Genomic DNA, 21,837 nt, shown 5'->3' with positions numbered 1-21,837 from the left:
AATGGTAATGTTAATGCTCCAGATCAACATTTGACAATCTCAACCTGTTATTGGATGGTCTACCTGGAGCCTTTGTTACTGCACTTCTTCTGGGGGCACAGGAATTAGGCTACATCTTAGTAGCAAAGAGCACAGGAGTTAAGCTTGGTGTTCCATTCTTTGTTCCCAGTTGGCAGGTGATATATGGTTCTCTTCACTAATCCTTTGTTTAAAAACATTCCATTTCTGTTTTCCTTCTCTTCAGTTCCTATTAGTTGGTACCTTATCTCTAGAAGGGAATCTTTGTTGCGACCTAGTGTGGAAATCATAAATAAGAGCATGACCCTAACCTCTCTCATTATATTAACATGATAGGTATATAGCTAAAGCACACTCCATTTAGATTCCAGCTTTTCTTTTCTATGTAGATTAGTTACCAATCCCATTAGCGTCTGCGCTTTCTTTAAGTGGAGCTCATAAGTAGTTACTCTGAAGGAATTTGTACGACAAACAGCCTTATTACCAGTATCAATTATGACTGTGGTGCCTATTTATAAATTCGTAAATTGCGACCATTTCCCTTATTTTTTCTGATCTATTAGATATTTTATAAAAATGCATGCTGCAAGTTTAATGGACTGCTTTGATGGCAGATAGGCTCTTTTGGTGCCATAACAAGGATCAAAACTATTGTTCCCAAGCGTGAAGACCTTCTGAAGGTTGCAGCAGCTGGACCTTTAGCTGGCTTTTCCTTGGGTTTTGCCCTATTCCTTCTAGGCTTCTTCTTGCCACCGAGCGATGGTATTGGAGTTGTTGTTAATGCTTCTGTGTTTCACGAATCATTTCTTGCTGGGGGTGTAGGTAAGCACTTCTGCCTTCAGAGACAGGTCGCGTTCATGTACATACATTTCTGAATGGTGATAGGTCTTCTCATGTATTATTGTTTTTTTCCAGCATTCACGTTATCATTTGACAGATGCTTTAGCTTCTTCAGGTCAGAAAGACATTGTCTGATTGTAGGATTTCTCTCCTTTCTCAGCAAAGCTTCTTCTAGGTGATGTACTGAAGGAAGGCACTCCTATATCAGTTAACCCACTTGTAATTTGGTCATGGGCTGGACTTTTCATCAATGCCATCAACAGCATCACTGCAGGTGAGCTAGATGGAAGGCGAATCTCCCTTGCAATATGGGGAAGAAAGGTACTTCCACCTCTTGGCCTAGTGGTTAAGAGGGTTTGAAGAAGGCACGTGAGCGTGGGTTCTAACCCTGCCATCCCCTTCCCCTTGTAAAGACTTTACCCTCCTATGAAGAGTTAAAATTAACCAAGTTTCTAACTGGACAGGCTTCATCTCGCTTCACATCAATCTCCATTGGGCTACTTAGACTCTCTTCATTGTTCAATGATGTGGCATTTTACTGGGTTGTTCTCATATTTTTCTTGGAGAGGGGGCCAATTGCTCCACTCTCTGAGGAAATCACTGATCCTGATGACAAGTATATTGCCCTTGGAGTTTTAGTTTTGATCTTAGGATTGCTTGTATGTTTACCATATCCATTCCCTTTCACATATGACTCCTTTAATACAGATTTTCAGTGATAATACACGATCAGACCTGCCTTGGAGTCCTTTCTTTGGATGATTTTCAGAGGAAATGGCTGTCATTACAAATTGATAGTGATATACAAAATTACAAATTGTCTTGTAAAGTGGCTGTCATTACATGATAGTGGTATAGAATGAATAATTTTGATATTGATGGATGGTTATTTCTGAATTGTATTTCACAATGGCGGATCTTGACGGTTGATTTCGGATTCAATCAATATTATACTGGATAACTTTGCAAGACAGAATCTTCATTTAGGCTAACAGACAAATTGTCTGATTGCCTGGTCAAAGGCTTAAAAAAAATAGATAGCCAGCCATGGGAAAGGGACAGTGAATGTTGCTCTTAAATAATCAATGGTGAAGAAAAATGTAAAATCAAGTGACCTTTGGACCCAAATCTAAGCGTTCTTAAAAGCCAACCTCTTGATGAATCTTCCACTTTCTAGCTTTCTATTTTAAAACTTTCATGCTTAATCTTGATTAAAAAAAATCAACATTTAAAAAAAATAAAGAAATGGAAAATATTTATGTAATATTTTATGAATATGTATATATATTTTTATCATGAATATATCTAATAAAAAATTATAATGTTTTTGAATCTATATAAATTATGTATCTAAAACACAGATTCTTTACTTAAATTATTAAGAATTAAAAATAGAAAATATTTACAATGGAGGATTTTACATTAGTGGTTAGTGTATTTATTTTTGAGTAAAATTTAAACTCCTTTTTTTAAGAAAAAATATTTATATCTTTATTTAATTTAACATGAATGTATTTATTACAAATGAAATATGTAATTTTAACTGATAATTTTTTAAAAAAATTTGTTAGTGATTTTAGGTAAATGAGTAGGAAATAGGATTTAATTTACTCTAATTAAAAATAACAAATTAAATTAAAAAAATAAAAAAAAAACATAATTCTTTTTTTAAAAAAGAAAAGGACAAAGCCAAAACCCACTCAACAAAAATTCAAGATAAGTACAAAAACTTCAAAGGGTAAAATCGGAATAAAAAATATTTCTTCTTCCATGACATGCACACCTCTACAAGTGTCTCAAGAGGTCCAGTTCGGTTACCGGCGACTCGAGCTTCCGGTTACCTCGACATTAGCAATGACAGCGCAAAGCAGCCTTGCATTCTCTCCCCGACTGGTTCCTTCAAGTCACCGGCTTTCTCAAGTTCCGGTCACCCGCATTTCTCCCGCTCAAACTTGTTTCCGTATTGCACTCCAATGCAGGAGCTCTCTTTCAAGCTCTCCACTTGGAAAATTGAATTTATTTTTTTAAAATAAAAAATTAAGGCTTTTTTTTCTTGTAATATTTGGTCGTTGAGAAAATGCGGGCACCTTGAAGAAAATGTTGGGTGGCTTTTTTTTTTTTTTAATGAAAGAGTTGATTGAAGTAAAATGATGCAAGTTAACTGCTTTATTGCTAGTAAATAGTAAATTTTGGGGGGGGGGGGGGGCTCTTTGGTTTGAATTGTTCTGAAATTTTGAATAAATTTGGTTTCCCTTTTGTTTGGTTACTGAGAAAATGCGGGAAAGAGGGATTTAAGTTCTCAAAATTATTGTTTTATTATGTTTTAGGCTCAATTCAAAGTGAAAAGTGACTTCTTTTTTGTTGGTTTGTTTTTTCAGTTAATGATGAAACCAAGTTTGTGGAGGCAACAAAGAAAGGAAATTTAGTGCCCCTATACCGTTACATTTTCTCTGATTAGCTAACTCCGGTGCTTGCATACCGGTGTTTGGTTAAAGAAGATGATAGATCTTCCTGATGCATTTTGCGGCTTGGTCTTTTGCATGTCTAATTGTCATAAATCTCTATTTGATATGTTTTATAGTAATGACAAAATCATGATGGTTTGCATTTCTCATCACTAATCCCTATTAATATGAATTGATCCTGATCTTATAAGTGGATTAAAGCTCATGCCTTAATTTGATTGCCAATGATGTTTCTTAATTGGTTGCTTTGATTTGCTACTCTCAAATAAAGGAATGTCGATTAATAACTAGTTAGCTGTTGTCGCCTTGTTGGTAATTTAAGGGCTTATTTATTGTTTAATTACACTTGCAGAATGAGGCTTTGATATAGAACTGTTGTGTGTATTATTTTATACATTTGAATAAAAAAGGGGATGAGTTTCTTATTTTGGGTAGAATGTAAAATAATGCAATAATTCATGTTACCAATAGTGTTTGGAATGCTGATTTGTTCAAAATCGGTTTTCATATTTCCGTGGAAATGAAAAGACTAAAAAGTGAATATTCATAGAAATGACAAAAGATGGTCATATGTTGTAAAACACTTTAAGGAAATTGAAAGATTTTCAACACGTGTAGCTATCTCAAATTCTTGTAATTATTTTGATTATTTTGACAATTATAATATGATCGGTTAGGTAGCTACGTTTTTATGACTACAGATTGTTGCATAGCACAATAGAGATCCACGGTTACAATGATGTGCTAGCAGGTTTTATGGCTATAGTATGTTATATGTTGTGTATAGAGCACCATGTGTTTGCCAGATGATTTTGGCACCCTTAATAAATGATGGGTGAATTAAGAAAGTTTAGGGGTTTGAGTGGTTCAAAAGTGCATGATGGGTTAGTATAAAATTCTCGTTGCAGTATGTGGTGGAATCTAAACATAAAAACAGATTCTTTTACATTTTTTGATCAAAAAAATCTTTTAAAATTTGAGCATAATAAGTTTGTGATGTGTGCAGTGCATATTCATGCAAAGGAAGGTTAGAATAGTTGAACATATGGGGTGTAAACGCACTCTTAAGTTCTGGATATGGCTAGAAATGATAAAACTTGAACTTCAATGAAGGTACCCTTTTTTTTGCAATATTATACATGCAGTAGTAATCAAGTATCTTGAAATTAAGCTACTTTCTTGTATTGAATGGAGACTTGTCTACTGTCTTAAGATTCTTCCTGTTGTAAGTACTTAGTTTTCGTAATAGCGTAGGAAAATTCTGATGTCACTTCATTGTTGGTTGATATGGTTTCTCTATAACATCTTTAAACTCACTCTTTCTAATAATCCTTGTGATTTGTAGGTGGATGGATTGGTTATTTCTCCTATGATACGGTTCGCCATGTTGAGAAGAAAAAGCTTACATTCTCAAAGGCTCCACATGATGACAGAAACCTCCCAGATATACATTTAGGACTCTACAACAACGTGATTATATTTGATCATGTGGAAAAGGTATTCCTTCACTCCATCAACAATACTCCTTGTCTTGCAAGCGGTAATGAGTTCATGATAGTTAGTTTCAGTTATCAATAATTTCTGTTAGAGATATAGATAGCGTGATTGAGTAATATTAACTGCTCCTTTTAAAACAGAAAGCATATGTAATTCACTAGGTGACGTGGAGACCCGCACCCAATCACACATTCTTCCGATGTGTGATTGGAAGCGTTACAATCTTCTCATCTTTAAAGCTTAACATCCTTGTTAAGCCGAATCTAATCACAAGACTAAGAGCAACTTTACGTAAGGCAGAGTTTGGTTTTTCGAGGGTGATAGTGGAAAAGTTGACAGATAAGTCACCCTTGCTGCCACTCTACAGAACCGTACATGAGATTTTCACCTCATACGGCTCCTCGTTCAATTCTTTCGAAGTCATTGGGTCCTTTTCCTCGTTCGAGAATCTCCTCCCTTCTTCCACTCTGTCCCGAAGAGTAACTAGGACAAATTCAGTCACGTTTTCATGTTCCAATTGAACACTTTCCATTTTTGATTATTCTCAAAAGAGAAGAATTTTTTTTACCAAACATCTGCGGATCCAATCACACGATCTTATAATAAGAACAAGAAGCGTTACAATCTTCTCATCTTTAAAGCTTAACATCCTTGTTAAGCTGAATCTAATCACAAGATTAAAATCACACCAAACTACCATGTAGTACTTAGTGCTAATCACAAGACTAAGAGCACACCAAACCATCATGTAGCACTTAGTGATTCTTACTACGGCCGATCGGTGATTGTTCTAATACTATTTGTAAAAAGCTATACCCAACCTACGAGTTATTGTCCGTTTTGGACTGAAAGTCTCACAGATTTTGTCTCACAAAATCTGCTTCAAAAACTTGAAATTAAATTTCTATATATATATATATCATTTCTTATCCACACATTCTTTCGATGTGGGATTGGGAGCATTACAGGTAGGGCTAGATCGAAACTCCTTTGTTCAAAAGCTTACAACAAAGGCGTTGAACACCTAGAAAAGTTGGTTGCTAGAGTACAGGATGTTGACCTGCAGGCAACTGTTATACTGTAGCATGATTTTGATTAAGTTCAGGTGCCTTTTAATTTCTCTGGTGTATCATTTTGCTCTGATTTTATTCTTAGCCCAAAGCTATCTCCAGGCTCTGTAGATTTACAAACCCATCATGTCGGCCCTTCTTTAAAGAAGTCAAATATGGCAAGTGAAGAGTTTAAGAAGGCGGTACTACAGGCAAAAGAGTATATCCTGGCAAGGGATATTTTCCAGATTGCATTAAGTCAACGTTTTGAACGGCGAACATTTGCTGACCCCTTTGAAATATATAGACCTTTGAGAGTTGTGAATCCAGGTCCATATATGATTTACTGGGCAGTTAGTTTGTTCTTCTTTAATTATCTGTTTAGTTGTGAATCTACGAATTATTTCGGCAGTTGCATTTTGTAAGTTTTATGATTTCATATGTCCTTTCAGGTTAGAGGAGGTATTCTAGTTGCGTCAAGTCCAGAAATTCTTACCAGGGCAAAGAAGTTTAACTTTTACACATTTGTTGTCACTGATTTTTTTCGCCTTTTTTTTTTCTGATTTGAAATTTGAAGACTATACTTAGATATTTTAAGATCACAATTTTTGTGATTGACATACATGAAAATGATGGATTCTATCTATGGAGGGTGAAAATTATGGACCCTCCCCCCCCCCCCCCCCCCCTATTGTAGTTATTTATAACATACATGAAAATAATGATTAGTTGCCCTGTGATTTCTATGTGGAAAAAGAAAAGAAGAAAGTTTTGATTTCCAAACTCATCTGATAGCCGATGAGTGACAAGATTTGGTCGCGTCTGTTGTTAATGGGTCAATCCCCTTGAATAAAAGCACTTTTGAGAAATGAATAGAGACAGAAGCTTTATAAAATTCATTTGTCTAGATTCAAATGTAGCTGAATAACATACCAGATAAATTTGGATATAAACTCATTCTAAATCCAAGAATGTAAGCCTGAAACACTAGAGGTGGAATTTTATTCATCAAATGTAGACACAAGATTAAGAAATTGAAGCTAAATCCAATATTCTTACAGATTTGGTCCTTTATTTCACAAAACAAGGGAATAGGAAGAAAAGGGGTAAAAAGAAGAGAATAACAAACACAAGACTGAGTAACTGCAGCTGAAGGAAATGATGATTTTTTCTTCCTTTCCCTGTTTCTTGGCGGCGGAGGGATTGTTTATAGGACAGAACGCAGGGCGCCAGGGAGTTCCAAATCAAATGTGATAGTGATCAAAACTGCACCTTCACACGCCAATGGACCAACTAAGCTTAAGCCATTAAGCAGCAGCTGCAGCCGAAGAAAATAATGCAAAGGATGTAAATTTTGATAAAAATGTATAAAAAATTAAATGTTTTTGTTTCTTAGATTTAAACCAATAGTAGAACCTCTTGTTCTTAATGATCGAGGTGGAAGCAGCTTGTCTCTTATAGAACAAAGCTCAGCAACGACATTAGCCATGTTCATTCTTTCAGTTGGCAATTCAAAAGAACAGGCAATTCCAATTTCAAATACGGAATTCAAGCTCCGAAGAAGTCTGGTATCTTTTTGGCTGCTTTCATTGAAAGTATTGTTCATCATTGTTTCTCCTCCAAAACTTTGTTGAAGAAGAGTGGGATCTGTAATCTCAGCCACTCGATTTGGCAAAGCTATTTTAACAAAGTTATGAAGGTTCAGATTCCCCTTAAACATTTCATCAGTTGGTCTTCTCCCTGTAAACATCTCCAGCAAAAGAATGCCATAGCTGTACGTATCTGCATATGTTGTCACATTACATCCCAAGCCATATTCTGCAATTTATTTGTGAGAAATAAGAGCAAAAAGTTCAAAACAGATGCAAATAGCTTTCTTACGTCAAAGATATTAACATGTTAAATCAAGTAACATACCGATTTGAAAGAATGCATTCTAAACAAATATGTTGTAGTCCACTTACCTGGCGGAGCATAACCAATTGTTCCTCTTAACCCAAGAGAGCTTGACATGCTTGAAGTGTTATTTTGTATGTCTGATGTAATGAATTTTGCTAGTCCAAAGTCACCTACATGGCCAACCATTTCATCATCAAGTAGAATATTGCCTGGTTTGAGATCACAGTGCACAATTGGTGTTTCGCAATGATGATGAAGATACTCCAATGCACAACCAACATCAACTGCCACATTCAATCTCTGAAAAAAATTCAACCTTTTTGCTGCCCCCTCTCCTTCATTCATGCCAACAGGTGGATGTAGCCAATCCTCTAGGCTTCCATTAGCCATGAATTCATAAACAAGAGCCTTAAAATCATTGCCTTGATAGTCCGCACCAGAACATGCTGTTAATATCTTGACAAGGTTTCGATGTCTAACATTCCTTAAGGCCTCACATTCAGCCAAGAAACTCCTGGAAGCTCCATGACTCAGAAGTTTAAATACCTTGACGGCAACAATTGTTCCATTCTCTTCAAGAATTCCTTTATATACGAAACCAAAGCTACCTGTACCTACTAAATTTGCTGATGAGAAACCATTAGTAGCTTTTAGGATGCTTTGATATGATAACCTTAACAATGGATTTTCTGCATTTGGTGAAGCAGGTTGGTTTCTTTTCTTTCTAAACCAAAAGAGAAACATGAGGGAGAAAACCAAAATAACTCCTGAAAGTGCAGAAACAATAGCAATTATTGATTTAAGTGAAATAGCTGATCTCCATCTATGTTGTTTCAAGTTATCACAAGTTGGCAAGTGGAACTCAGGAGTGCCTCCACAAAGCTTACTGTTCCCTTCAAGGAATGCAGCACTTACATTTTTAAAGACTCCATCAACTGGTACTGGACCTTCGAAATTGTTGTAAGAAAGATTCAAGTAGTGTAACGAGCCAAATGTCACAAGAAATTCTGGAATTTTACCAGTGAGATTGTTTCTAGAAATATCTAAATTTGTAAGACCTCTCAATGAACTCAAAGATGGAGGAATTGATCCATTGAAGAAATTGCCTCTCATCAGTAGTACCTCCAGCCTTATACAATTACCAAGATCATTTGGAATGACACCTGACAACATGTTATGAGAAACATCTAATATACCAAGATTTCTTAAATTTCCTACTTCAAAGGGAAGCACGCCAGTCAAACGGTTCGATGATAAGTACAGACCAATTGATAAGGATGATAGTCCAGCTATTTGGGAAGGTATAGAACCACTGAGATTGTTATTAGAAAGATCTAAAAAAATCAGATTTTCACATTCGCCTAGACTTGGAGGAATCTCACCTTGAAGATTGTTGTCATTTAGAAACAACTTGATCAACATCTTTAAATTTCCCAATGAAGTGGGAATGGATCCAGTGATAGAATTAATATCTACAGCAAATAATTGTAGCTTTTGAAGCCTGCCAATCACAGATGGAATGGAACCTGATAATTTATTTCCTCCTGCCACCAGCACCTCCAAGTTGATTAGATTTCCAAATCCTGCTGGTATTCTCCCCACTATGTTATTGCCTTCCATAACAAATGTGGTGATAGCAGTTGACAAATTGCTTATGCACTCAGGTAATATCCCTCCAAAGCCGTTGCCACTGATAGCCACAACTTCCAAGCTGGTGGCCCTAGTTAAAGAGCAGAGGAAGTTTAAGTCATTTGCTCCCTGACTACCAAGAAGATTATCAGCAATATTCAATGTTTGCAACTTTTCTAGCTTTCGGAATGAAGATATCTTTCCACTAAATTTGTTCCCATCAACCTGAAGCTCGATGAGGTTAGAGGCATTGGATATTGAATGAGGGAATGGTCCACTGAGTTGGTTCAGGCTAACAAAAAACCGTTCAAGATATGGCATGTTGACTCCCAATTGTGAGGGAAGACTACCATGAAAGTTATTTTCCCCAATATCAAGATTTCTGATATTAGAGAGATTAAAAAGTGAGGATGGAACGATACCTGACATTGTATTAATTGCCACGGAAAAAGTGGTAAGATTCTTTAGTTGGCCAATAGCTTCAGGGATAACCCCAGACAATCTATTTAGAGGCAGATAGATTTTCTCCAGAGATGACAAGTTCCCTAAAAAAGAGGGGAGACTACCTCTTAATGTGTTGTTGCTAAGGCCTAATTCCTTCAGGTTTGACAAGTGGCCAAGTGCAGCAGGTATTTCTCCAACTAGCAGATTGTGTCCAATGTAAAGATGTTTCAGCTTCCAACAGCCAGATATATTGGAAGGAACTTCACCAACTATGAAGTTTCTAGAAAGAGTTAGTTCTTCCAATCTGTGTAAACGGCCGATTTCTTGCGGAAGTTCTTGAATGAAGCTGTTGTTTTGAAGACTTAACACCCGTAGAAAGCTCAAATTTCCAATATAAGGTGATATTGGTCCCATTAGTTTCAGTGCTGGCAAGTCCAACCTGGTAACTCTCTGATGTCGTCGTCCGCATTTAACACCAGGCCATTGGCAAAAATGGACGCTGTTGTTCCACGAACGCATAATCCCAAGCTGTTCACCAGCTATCTTGGCCTTAAACTGAAGCAAAGCCTGTCGATCTGTTTCATTTCCATTAATTGCCAAGGCTGCTGAACCAAGAAAGAAAGGACCTTTAAGATTGAAGCATAAGAGAAGAATGACAGCAACATGGATGGAAAATATAGGTGACCAATGCGCCTTGACATTTATTTCTGATAGCCTCATCAACAAAGAAAGGCCACTTGAATTCATGCTACTATTTCTCTACATTTCACGGTGTTTGCTTCGGCAACAAAAGCAAAGAGAATAAGTTCTTCCCGCAGCTTGAAATGATAGCAAATTTATAACAAAAGAGTGGGAAAAATTAAGAACTTCGGGTACCTTTTTTTTATTTCTTGTTTAAAACAGTGTTGATCTCTAATGTTGAATCAAGAATGATTTGCTGTAGAGTGTTGTCCCTTTCATGAATTTCACTTTGAGATGACTAAAGGTAGTTGCCTGACTTGACTATAGATACTCAAAGAAATTAAGGCAAAGCGTCACTTCCGGACTACAAAATTTCAGAGGTTTTTATTTGCTTTCAGATATAAGAATTTCTCGGGACCACCAGTCAATAGAGAAAATAGATCGTTTTTTTTTTTTTTTTTTCATACTTTTATGTTTTTAAGTAAATAAATTGTATATGTACTCTCCTTAATGAATTGAAAAAAAAAAATTTAGTAAAATAAAAAGGAAAACCTGCATTTTATGGACAGGCATAAAACATGTGGATTCTTCCAATTTATTCAATAAAAAGAAAAAAAAAACTCTTCCATTTATAGTACCACCTGGTATTAATCAGCGCCTTTCTTGATCTGTTTGATTTCTTTTTCTTTTGAAAATGAAATAATATTCCTTCTTAGGAAAATTCATTAAATTTTAATTTCTTGAAAATGAGAAAATTAGAAGAAGGAGAAAAAGCTTATCTTTTGATCAAAACAAGAGTGATTAAAATTTAAACAATAAAGAGAAGCTGCAAAATGTGTTTCTGGACAGCTTATTAGCATTAATTGCCATTACAATGTTCTAATTTGAGTATGCATAAAAGAAAGGAATTTATGTTAAATACAGATTACAGGCACACATATTGGAGGTAATCCACTAGTTGATAATGCAACTACACAAAGGAAATATTAATGCAAATAGACAAATTATTGGAGGAAATACTCTCTTATTTGTTTCTTTTTCTCTAAGAAGAGTGCATTTAGGAGAAATTGGGAGTTCTTCAAATGCGAGATTGAATGCGAACAAAAGAGAAAAGCAACACTTTGCCTGACCTAAGCCTCTCAAGTCCATTGAAGCATGAGAGAAGAATCATAACTTCAATGTAAAGGAGGAAAAAAGAGTTGGACACTTTCAAATACTCGTTCGATAGTGCCATCAACCCGAATCAATATGTTAATTGATGAGACTGGTTTTGTATTTGAGAGTGCTTGGTTCATCAACAATAGAGTGCAATATATGAGAATGTTTGAAACTCTAATTTATCCTGCAGTAACTGCCATTAATTGGTTCAAGTTTTCTGATTTTGAAAGTCATGTGGCTAGAAGTTGCTTCCGGCCCCTTCTTTAATTGGAAGCATCTACTTGTGGTTGGCTTTCATCCTGGATTTTAGCATAATTGAGACTTACTTGCTATACTGAATACTTTTCCTCACTTCTATAATTTTTTTTTTTACTTTTATTCTGATTCATCTTTTGGGCTTTTTTTTTTTTCATCTTAATAGTCTTTGGAATATGAATACTTACAAATATATCGCAATCATTGAAATACGAAATATATTGACAAAAATATATATAAACTAATTTTTTATTATTGTAGTGGTAGTATCAATATTTTAATTTCTAATTTTACGTATGGATACCCTAAGTTTACAAGAATTCAATTAGTCTAATAAAAATATAAAACGATATCATGACACTTGTATTAGTCTAGTTGACTCAATCAACTTGGGCAAAGACAAATGTATAATTTAACTTAAAATAGCAAAATGAAGAGAAAAGTAATTATCAGATGTGAAATCAGCTGGATCCCACTTTTCTGAGAAATGTTTGATTTTCTGTTTCTAATCAATAGTTTAGAAAATGATTTTTGACAAGAAAAGTTACCATTCAATTAAAGTTATCAGATTATTTTGTGATTGATCAGTCAAATATAGCTCCTTTGTCAATTCCATTTTTGTGTTTTCTTATTGTTTTGTTAGATATTTTATAGGGTTGATTGGTAGAAATTAATTCATATTCAAAGGCTAGACCATTTAATTAATTTTTTTCATTCCAAATGTCTATAACACCATCATCAAGATGAATTTAATTAATTTTCTTTTTTTTTACTCAATAACAATGTGATATTGAAAATTTTTTGTTTGATTTGATTATATTTATTTTTCTAATTGTAAATAATTTAAATAAATTGAAAAAAATTCATTGGTAAAATAAAAGAAAAACTTGCTTCTAGATCTATCAAAGTTTGAGCATTGGACAATAGATTTAAAACTTGAGTTCGATATGAAATATTTAAAACTTAATAAAAATAATTGTTTATTAAATTTTAATTTTAAAATATATTTTAAAATATTAAATATTCATATTTTAGTATTTTTGAATATTTTAATAAATTTCTTAAAAATCAAGCTCGTTAAGCATGAAAGATTAGTCAAAACTTAGGCAAGAAATTTCCAAGACCAATCAAACTCGTTTAGATTCGACCAATTAACAAGTCTGTTTGCTTCCTTTATGCTTTATTTTCATCATCAAGATTAATTGGAGGTATTTAAGGGACTTTGTAGACTTGCAAAAAGACTTGCACCATAGGAGCAAAGAATGGGGCAATCTTACCAGATAATGACAATGGAAAATAAAGAAGTGGGTCTCTTGCCTTTACGTTTACCTTGACCTGATTTCTTTGGTGTGAACCCTTTTTCTTTTTGTCCAAAACTCCAAACTCACCTATCAATTTCAACACATAAAGAAAAAACTTTATACTAATAATTACGTCTATTTCACTTCAACTATCTACAATGCCAAACTAGATTTTGATTGATAAATAGATAGATGTATTCGACTGATGTATAATTGTTATACTTTTGAACTATATATTATACCAATTTTTTGTAGTATTTTCCTAATTCACATGACCTTTGGAAATTTCCAGGAATTTTGGTCTGGAAATGAAAACTGACAGACTGATCATTAATTTGAAGAGTAAGGGTGTGATAACCGTGGTTGGTGATCATACCAGAAGATGATGCTCAAATTAAAACCAGTTAGTTAGAACTGGAAATAGCCTGAATTGAATGGACAGGCATAAAACATGTGGATTCTTCCATTTTATTCCATCAAAAGGAAAAAAAACTCTTCCATTTATGGTATCACCTGGTGATAATCAGTGCTTTTCTCTATTTGTTTGATTTTTTTCTTTTTAAAATGAAATAATATTCCTTCTTAGGAAAATTCATTAAAATTTAATTTCTTGAAAATGAGAAAATTAGAAGAAGGACAAGAAGCTTATCTTTTGATTGAAACAAGAGCGATTAAAATGCAAACAATAAAGAGAAGCTGCAAAATGTGTTTTAGGACAGCATATTAGCATTAATTACCTGTACAATATTCTAATTTGATGATGCACAAAAGAAAGGAATTTATATTTAATACAGATTACAGACACAAATATCGGAGGCAATTCACTAGTTGATAATGCAACTACAAAAAGGAAATATTAATACAAATAGATAAATTATTGGAGGAAATACTCTCTTATTTGTTTCAATTTCTCTAAGAAGAATGCGTTTAGGAGAAATTGGGAGTACTGCAAATGCCATATTGAATGTGAACAAAAGAGAAAAGCAACACTTTGCCTAACCTAAGCCTCTCAAGTCCATTGAAGCACGAAAGAAGAATCATAACTTCAATGTAAACGGGGAAAAAGGTTTGAAACTCTAATTTATCCTGCTGTATCTGTCATTAATTGGTTCAAGTGTTCTGACTTTGAAAGTCCTGTGGCTAGAATTTGCTTCCGGCCCCTTCTTTAATTGGAAGCATCTACTTGTGGTTGGCTTTCTTCCTGGATTTTGAGCATAATTGAGCCACACTTGCTATACTGAATACCTTTCCTCACTTTTATTATGGATTCATCTTTTTTTTTTTTTTCATCTTAATGGTGCTTGGAATATGAATACTTACAAATATATAACAATCATTGAAATACAAAATATTATTGATAAATATCTATAAACTAATTTTTGATTATTTTAGTGGTAGTACTAATATTCTAATTCCTAATGTTACGCCTGGATACCCTATAAGTTTTCAAGCATACAACTAGTATGATAAAAATATAAAATGATCAGGACACTTGTATTAGTCTAGTTGACTTAGTCAACTAGTGTAAAGACAAGCACATAATTCAACTTAAGTAGCAAAATTCAGAGAAAAGTAATTATCAGATGTGAAATCAGCTTGAACATGGGTTTTTCAGCTGGATTCCTCTTCTCTGAGAAATGTTTTATTCTTTGTTTCTGATCAATTGTTTAGAAAATGATTTTCGACAAGAAAAGTTGCCATTCCATTCAAGTGAAATCATCAAGTTATTTTGTGATTAATCAATCAGATATGTCTTCAAAGAGTAACCGCACTTTGCCTTTACAAACTCTTTCGTTTTTGCGTTTTCTTTTTATTTTATTAGATATTTTACAGGGATGATTGTTAGAAATTAATTCATATTCAAAGGCTAGACCATTTAATTAATCATTTTCATTTCAAATGTCCATGACACCATCCATCAAGATGAATTTAATTAGTTTTTTTTTTCTACTCAATAAAAATGTGATATTGATAAAATTTTGTTTGATTTGATTATATTTATTTTTCTAATTGTAAATAAATTGTATATGTAGTCTCCTAAATAAATTGAAAAAAAATTCTTTAGTAAAATAAAGGAAAACTTGATTTTAAATCGATTTAAGGTTAAGCTTTGGATAAAAGATTTAAAATCTGGACTCGATTCAAAATATTTAAAATTTAATAAAAATATTTATTTATTAAATTTTAATTTTAAAATATATTTTAAAATATTAAATATTCATATTTTAGTTTTTTTTTTGGAATATTTTAATATATTTCTTAAAAATCAAGTTTATTAAGCACGAAAGATTAGTCAAGCCTTGGGCAAAAAGTTTTCAAGGCCAATCAAACTCGTTCAGATTCACCCGTGAGCAAGTCTATTTGCTTCCTTTATGCCTTTATTTTCATCATGGGGATTAATTGGAAGTCTTTGAGGGACTTTGTAGACTTGGAAAAAGACTTGCACCATAGGAGCAAATAATGGGGGAATCTTACCAGATAATGACCATGGAAAATAAAGGAGTGGCTCTCTTGCCTTTAGGTTTACCTTGTAAACTCATTTTGTTTTTTATCCAAAACTCCAAACTCACCTTCAATTTCAACACATAAAGAAAAAAACTTTAAACTGTTAATTACGTCTATGTCACTCCAACTATCTACAATGTCAAACTAGATTTTGATTAGTAAATAGATAGACATATTTCAACTAATGTATAATTGTTATACTTTTGTATTATTTATTATACCAATTTTTTATAGTAATTTCCTAATTCAAATGACCTTCGGAAATTTCTAGGAATTTCGGTCCGAAAATGAAAATTGACAGACTGATCATTAATTTGAAAAGTAAGTGTACGTAGTCATGAATAAATTTAACTCGATTTGATTATCAGTACTCTAGTTTTCACCAGGGTTGGTGATCATACCAAAAGATGATGGTCAAATTAAAACCAGTTAGTTTGAACTGGAAATAGCCTGAATTGAATGGACAAGCATAAAACATGTGGATTCTTTCATTTTATTCCATCAAAAGGAAAAAAAAAAAAAAAAAAAAACTCTTCCATTTATGGTACCACCTGGTAATAATCAGTGCCTTTCTTGATCTGTTTGATTTTTTTTTCTTTTGAAAATGAAAGAATATTCCTGCTTAGGAAAATTCATTAAATTTTAATTTCTTGAAAATGAGAAAATTAGAAAAAAGAAAAGAAGCTTATCTTTTGATCAAAACAAGAGCGATTAAAATGCAAACAATAAAGAGAAGCTGCAAAATGTGTTTTAGGACAGCATATTAGCATTAATTACCTATAAAATATTCTAATTTGATGATGCACAAAAGAAAGGAATTTATGTCTAATACAGATTACATACACACATATTGGAGGTAATCCACTAGTTGACAATGCAACTACAAAAAGGAAATATTAATACAAATAGACAAATTATTACAGGAAATGCTCTAATGTTACCTATGGATACCCTAAGTTTTCAAGAATTCAATTAGTATAATAAAATTATAAAATGATCACGACACTTGTAGTAGTCTAGTTGACTCAGTCAACTCGTGCAAAGACAAATCCATAATTCAACTTAAGTAGCAAAATTCAGAGACAAATAATTATCAGATGTGAAATCAGCTTGAACATGGGTTTTCCAGTTGGATCCCACTTCTCTGAGAAATGTTTTATTCTCTGTTTCTGATCAATAGTTTAGAAAATGATTTTTGGCAAGAAAAATTACCATTCAAGTGAAGTCATCATATTATTTTGTGATTGATCAGTCAAATATAGCTTCAAAAAATAACCGCACCTTACCATTGCAAATTCTTTTTTCTGAGTTTTCTCATTGTTTTATTAGATATTTTACAGGGTTCTTTGGTAGAAATTAATTCATACTCAAAGGCTAAACCATTTAATTAATCCTTTTCATTACAAATGTCTAAAACACCATCCATCAACATGAATTTAATTAGTTTTCTTTTTTTTTTTTTCTATCCAAGAACAATGGGTTATTGATAAAATTTTGATTGATTTTGATTATTTTTATTTTTCTAATTGAGAATAAATTGTATGTGTACTCTCCTGAATAAATTTAAAAAAAAAAAGAAAATTTTCCTTTTTTCTGTGAATGTAACAGCAAGATAATAAGGCCACTCTAAGAAATGAATAGAGACAGAAGCTTTATAAAATTCATTTGTATGGTTCTGGATATAAATGTAACTGAATAACATACCAGATAAATTTGGACAAACTCATTCTCAATCCAAGAATGTTAAGCAATAAACACCAGAAAAAGTATATTATTCATGAAACTTGAAACGCTAGAGGTGGAATTTTATTCATGAAATGTAGACACAAGATTAAGAACTTGAAGCTAAATCCAATATTCCTACAGATTTGGTCCTTCATTTCACAAAACAAGCAAATAGGAAGAAAGGGGTAAAAAGAAGAGAATAATAAACACAAGACTGAGTAACTGCTGCTGAAGGAAACGATGATCTTTTCTTCTTTTCCCTGTTTCTTTTCAGGGGAGGGATTGTTTGCAGGACAGAATGTTAGAAAAAAATAAATAAGAAAAGAGAAATAATAGAAAAGAATTTTGGCTTTCAAACATAAAGACTACTTTCTTAAAGGCAATTATGCCTTTAGGAGACAACAAAGTCTCAAACTATCTAATCAAAAGCAGTGAAAATGATTATACTAAAAGATTTATTTATAATGAATGAACAAACATAAACTTCTATTTAAATGGTTATAACCTTCTGTATAATCATGACCTTTATGAATAATAATATATTTATATTAAAATGGTTATAATCATTTGTTATATGATAATTGTTTCTGTTCAAACATAATTATTTAAAATATGAATAAAATTAATACAAAAATTAATTTTATTCATCAATAATTAAATCTTTCTATTCAATGTGGGATGCACCACATTTTAAATTACCAACAATTTCCCACTAGTTTGGAATGTTGGTGCTTAATTTTTACCTTTTACACAAATAAATATTATGAATACAAGAAGATATCTCTCGATTTAAACTTTTAATTAGCATATATATTTTAGAATTCTAACAAAATTGATGGTGTTCGCATATTAAACCTCAACTCCTAGTGTTAAAATTGAAGATATAACACATATAATACTTATTTATTCTTCTGTTAGAAATTTATAACTGCTTTTAGCAATATTATGGCCATGTGCTTATCCTATTCGTAAACATTTATAATAGAGACCCCAATTCTTCTTGTTGAAGTGGCACCACTTCTATGTTTATATAAGTAAAGTTTTCATTATGTCTCCGTTGCTTTAGACATTTAAAACTCCATTAAGAGTATAAAAACTCATCTTCCTCACGTAATGGATCACACTAGTGTCTAAAATTTGAATGGATTTTACTAGTGTTTAACAGACACATAACAATAACTTATTTTTACCATTAAACTTTGTAATTAGAGGTTATTAACTCAAAGTTGGGTACCCATTATTGGTGTCTAATAGTAAGGGTTTAAATCCATTCTACTTGTAGTAGTACTAACCAAATATCTTGGAATTCAATTTTTCTATGATAATTATGTAACGCCCTTAATCCCACATTAGAAGAATGTGTGGATAAGGAATGACATATATGTAAAGATCTAAACCCAAACTTGTGAAGCACCTTTTGTGGGACAAATCTATGAAACCTTCGGGTCAAAGTAGACAATACCTCGTAGGTTTGGTGCGGGTCTCCACAAATGGTATTAGAGCGATCACCAGTCAGTGGTAATGAGAGTTACTAAGTGCCACACAGTGGGACTGTGGGAGTCACTAAGTGGTACACGATGTTCTGGTGTGATCTTGGTCTTGTGGTTAGACTTGGCTTGACAGGGACATCAAGCTTTAAAGGTGAAGAGATTGTAACACCCATAATCCTACATTGGAAGAATGTGTGGATAAAGAATGATATATATGTAAAGATCTAAACCCAAACTTATGAGGTACCTTTTATGGGATAAAACCATGAAACCTTCGAGTTAAAGCCGATAATAGCTCAAGGTTAGATGCGGGTCTTCACAAATTACCTCCATGTGGGATTGAATCTCTAATATAATCACTTCAGGCTAATATATCCAAACTTTTCATTTTGCATATCATTTATATGCTCTAGACATTGTTGTCTCATTCTTATCATTTTAAGAAATAGTTGATTTTGGTTGTGGCCAGAACTCTATATTTATTAATTTCAACCATTTTATTTTCATCCTTTTATACATTTTTAATACAATTATACTTCTAGTACAATTGGATAAACTCAATGAATAAACTAAACGATTTTAGTCCTCTTAAGATTTTAAGGACCTTTTTATGACTTTAGTAAGTGTCTAAACTTATTAGATTGTATAATTTGCTCATAAAATTATACTGAAATTTTACAACACTATGGTGGCAATTTTTATTTCTTTTGATTCTTATCACCTCCACCATGTGCAAGTATATAAAAGAATATTTCATTCAATTATCAAGATATCATATATACTTAATCAAATTACCATTTCATTTATCTTTTCACTATTTGATTTTTTTTTAAGTAGGAGGCCTCCAAATCCATCCTTATTGAAAAATAACTAGCTGATATCTTAATATTTCAATAAAAGTTTCAAAACTTTTAAATTTTAACTCAATATAAGAGTTTATATCAATAAGCAGATTTAAAATATAATCATACTTCTATAGTCTCCTTTTAAGACTTTTATGCCAATTCATAAATATTTATATGAATCTATTTCATCATAAAAACTATTAATATTTTTTTATTACCATGAACAAAACCATTTTCATCACCCAAATGGATTAAATAGCATTCTTTTCGCTATTATAAAAGTTTTCAAATTCACAAGATCTTTGAATCACTCATGGCTTTCAAAGTAAATATATTTTGAAATTTTCATTATACAAAACCATAGATGATAAATTATTTGTACAATTCATAAATTAAACCATATGCATAACAAAAAATTAACACAACATGATCAAAGTTGTGGCATCAATTTTGGCTTATGACTATTTTAAACTAACCATAATAATCCACCTCATACCTACAAATTATGTATGTAGACACCCAATTTGGTCCAGGCCCGGATCAATTGGGCCTGGTCCAAATGGGTAAGCCCATTTTATTTTTTATTTTGTATTTCATATTTTCATTTTTATTTTTATTTTTTTTGTATCTTATGTATTTATTATGTATTTATTTATTATTACTATTTATTAATATATATTTATTATTATTTTTTATTTATATGTTAATATATATTTATTATTATTTATCTATTATTATTATTATTTATCTATTAATATTTTTATTTATCTAATTATTTTCTTTTAATTATCTATTACCATTTTTTATTTGATTTTATTTTTCTTCTTATCCGGCTGGGATTAGGATTCAATCAGAGTCCATATTGGATTCAAGGATTGAATCCTAATCCAATGAGGAATTGGGATTGATAAGAAACTCTTCTGATCAATCTCTATAAATAGTGGCTAGAACATAATAGAAAGAACACACAGAGAAGAAACAGAAGCTAAAAAAGGGTTTTGGTGCGTTAGAACAACTCTAGAAATTGGTGGAGAATTTTTGAAAAATTTTTTACTAATTTTTTCTGGAAATTTTTGAAAAATTTCTAGATTTCGGTTGAATTTTTTGACGAAATTTGAAATTTTCGATGACTTTTTTAGCCAAGTTTGAATTTTTCGGCCAGATACCCAGTTTTCGGTGACTATTTCCAGAAACCGATCAGATTTTCGATGAACTTCCGACGAAAAACCCATATTCCGATGAAAATTTCCAAAATTCGACAAGATTCAACCGGAGTTATTCGTCGGTTTAGAGAGAGGGGAGAGAAAAAGAAGGGAAGAGAGAGCAGAGGATAAGGGAATTCTGAAAAAAATCGACCATCAGCCTTATATACCCTCCCCAAAACGACGTCGTTTTTACGTTAGTAAACCCATAGGATCTGCACGTTTTGCCAAGATTCAACCCGACCTAAGCACCAACCTGTTTTTGACCCGCGTGCGACCCTCGTCTCTGAGCCGTTTACCGAGTCGACGCCCCAAGCCATGTCTTCGAGCCGTTTTTCTTCCTCAAGTCGAGCCGTTCTCAGATTTTTTTTATATATTTATATATTTATTTATTTATTATTATTATTATTATTGTTATTATTACTTATTGATTAGATTAGAATCATTTAGTATTTCTTATTTTATTTTATTCTATTTTTATCTTTATTTTTATTTTTATTCTATTTTATTTTATTTTATTTATTTCTCTTTAAATAAAATTCCAAAAATTATTTTTGAGGAAAAGTTGAAAGTATCAATTTTCCTTGAAAATAAGTTTTCTAAAAAATATTTTCGAGGAAAAGTTGAAAGTATCAATTTTTCTTAAAAATAAATTTTCAAAAAAAAAGGTTTTTTTTTAGGAAAAGTTGAAAGTATCAATTTTCTTTGAAAATAAGTTTTTTTAAAAAAATATTTTCGAGAAAAAGTTGAAAGTATCCATTTTCCTTAAAAATAAATTTTCAAAAAAAAAAGGGTTTCTCTTTTTTAGAAAAAATTGAAAGTATCAATTTTCCT

At 32.3% G+C, this 21,837-nt stretch overlaps 2 protein-coding genes across 3 annotated transcripts; one reads left to right on the top strand and one right to left on the bottom strand.

Moving 5' to 3' along the window:
* Positions 1-14: 14 nt before the first annotated feature.
* On the top strand, positions 15-1,741 carry LOC111297549 (putative zinc metalloprotease EGY2, chloroplastic; the record flags this gene model as incomplete). Its single annotated transcript, XM_022892231.2, has 4 exons — positions 15-176; positions 633-840; positions 1,019-1,179; positions 1,323-1,741. Coding segments are annotated over 4 exons (786 nt in total), but the record flags the coding sequence as incomplete, so codon positions are not given.
* Positions 1,742-6,842: 5,101 nt separating this feature from the next.
* Positions 6,843-10,880, bottom strand: LOC111297548 (LRR receptor-like serine/threonine-protein kinase EFR). Of its 2 annotated transcripts, XM_089740613.1 has the most exons (3): positions 7,834-10,880; positions 7,286-7,687; positions 6,843-7,187 (listed from the first exon to the last, which is right to left on the bottom strand). In XM_089740613.1, the coding sequence occupies exons 1-3, from the start codon at positions 10,586-10,588 to the stop codon at positions 7,177-7,179; spliced, it is 3,168 nt and encodes a 1,055-aa protein (XP_089596739.1). In that variant the 5' UTR covers positions 10,589-10,880; the 3' UTR covers positions 6,843-7,176. The 2 variants fall into 2 exon arrangements, with proteins under 2 accessions (XP_089596739.1, XP_022747965.2); XM_022892230.2 differs by having other exon boundaries at positions 6,873-7,687; positions 7,834-10,743.
* Between the last annotated feature and the right edge of the window lie 10,957 nt (positions 10,881-21,837).

This window comes from Durio zibethinus, chromosome 12 (assembly GCF_047325235.1).
Source record: "Durio zibethinus cultivar Kanyao isolate XHJ-2024 chromosome 12, ASM4732523v1, whole genome shotgun sequence".
NCBI classification, from domain to species: Eukaryota; Viridiplantae; Streptophyta; class Magnoliopsida; order Malvales; family Malvaceae; genus Durio; species Durio zibethinus.
This window is presented reverse-complemented; position numbering and strand designations above follow the sequence as displayed.

Coding starts and splice junctions, on each gene's coding strand:
- LOC111297548 (XM_022892230.2), bottom strand. CDS start 10,588: ATGAATTCAAGTGGCCTTTCTTTGTTGATGAGGCTATCAGAAATAAAT. Junction 7,688..7,833: donor AATTGGTTATGCTCCGCCAG/GTAAGTGGACTA, acceptor AATAAATTGCAG/AATATGGCTTGGGATGTAAT.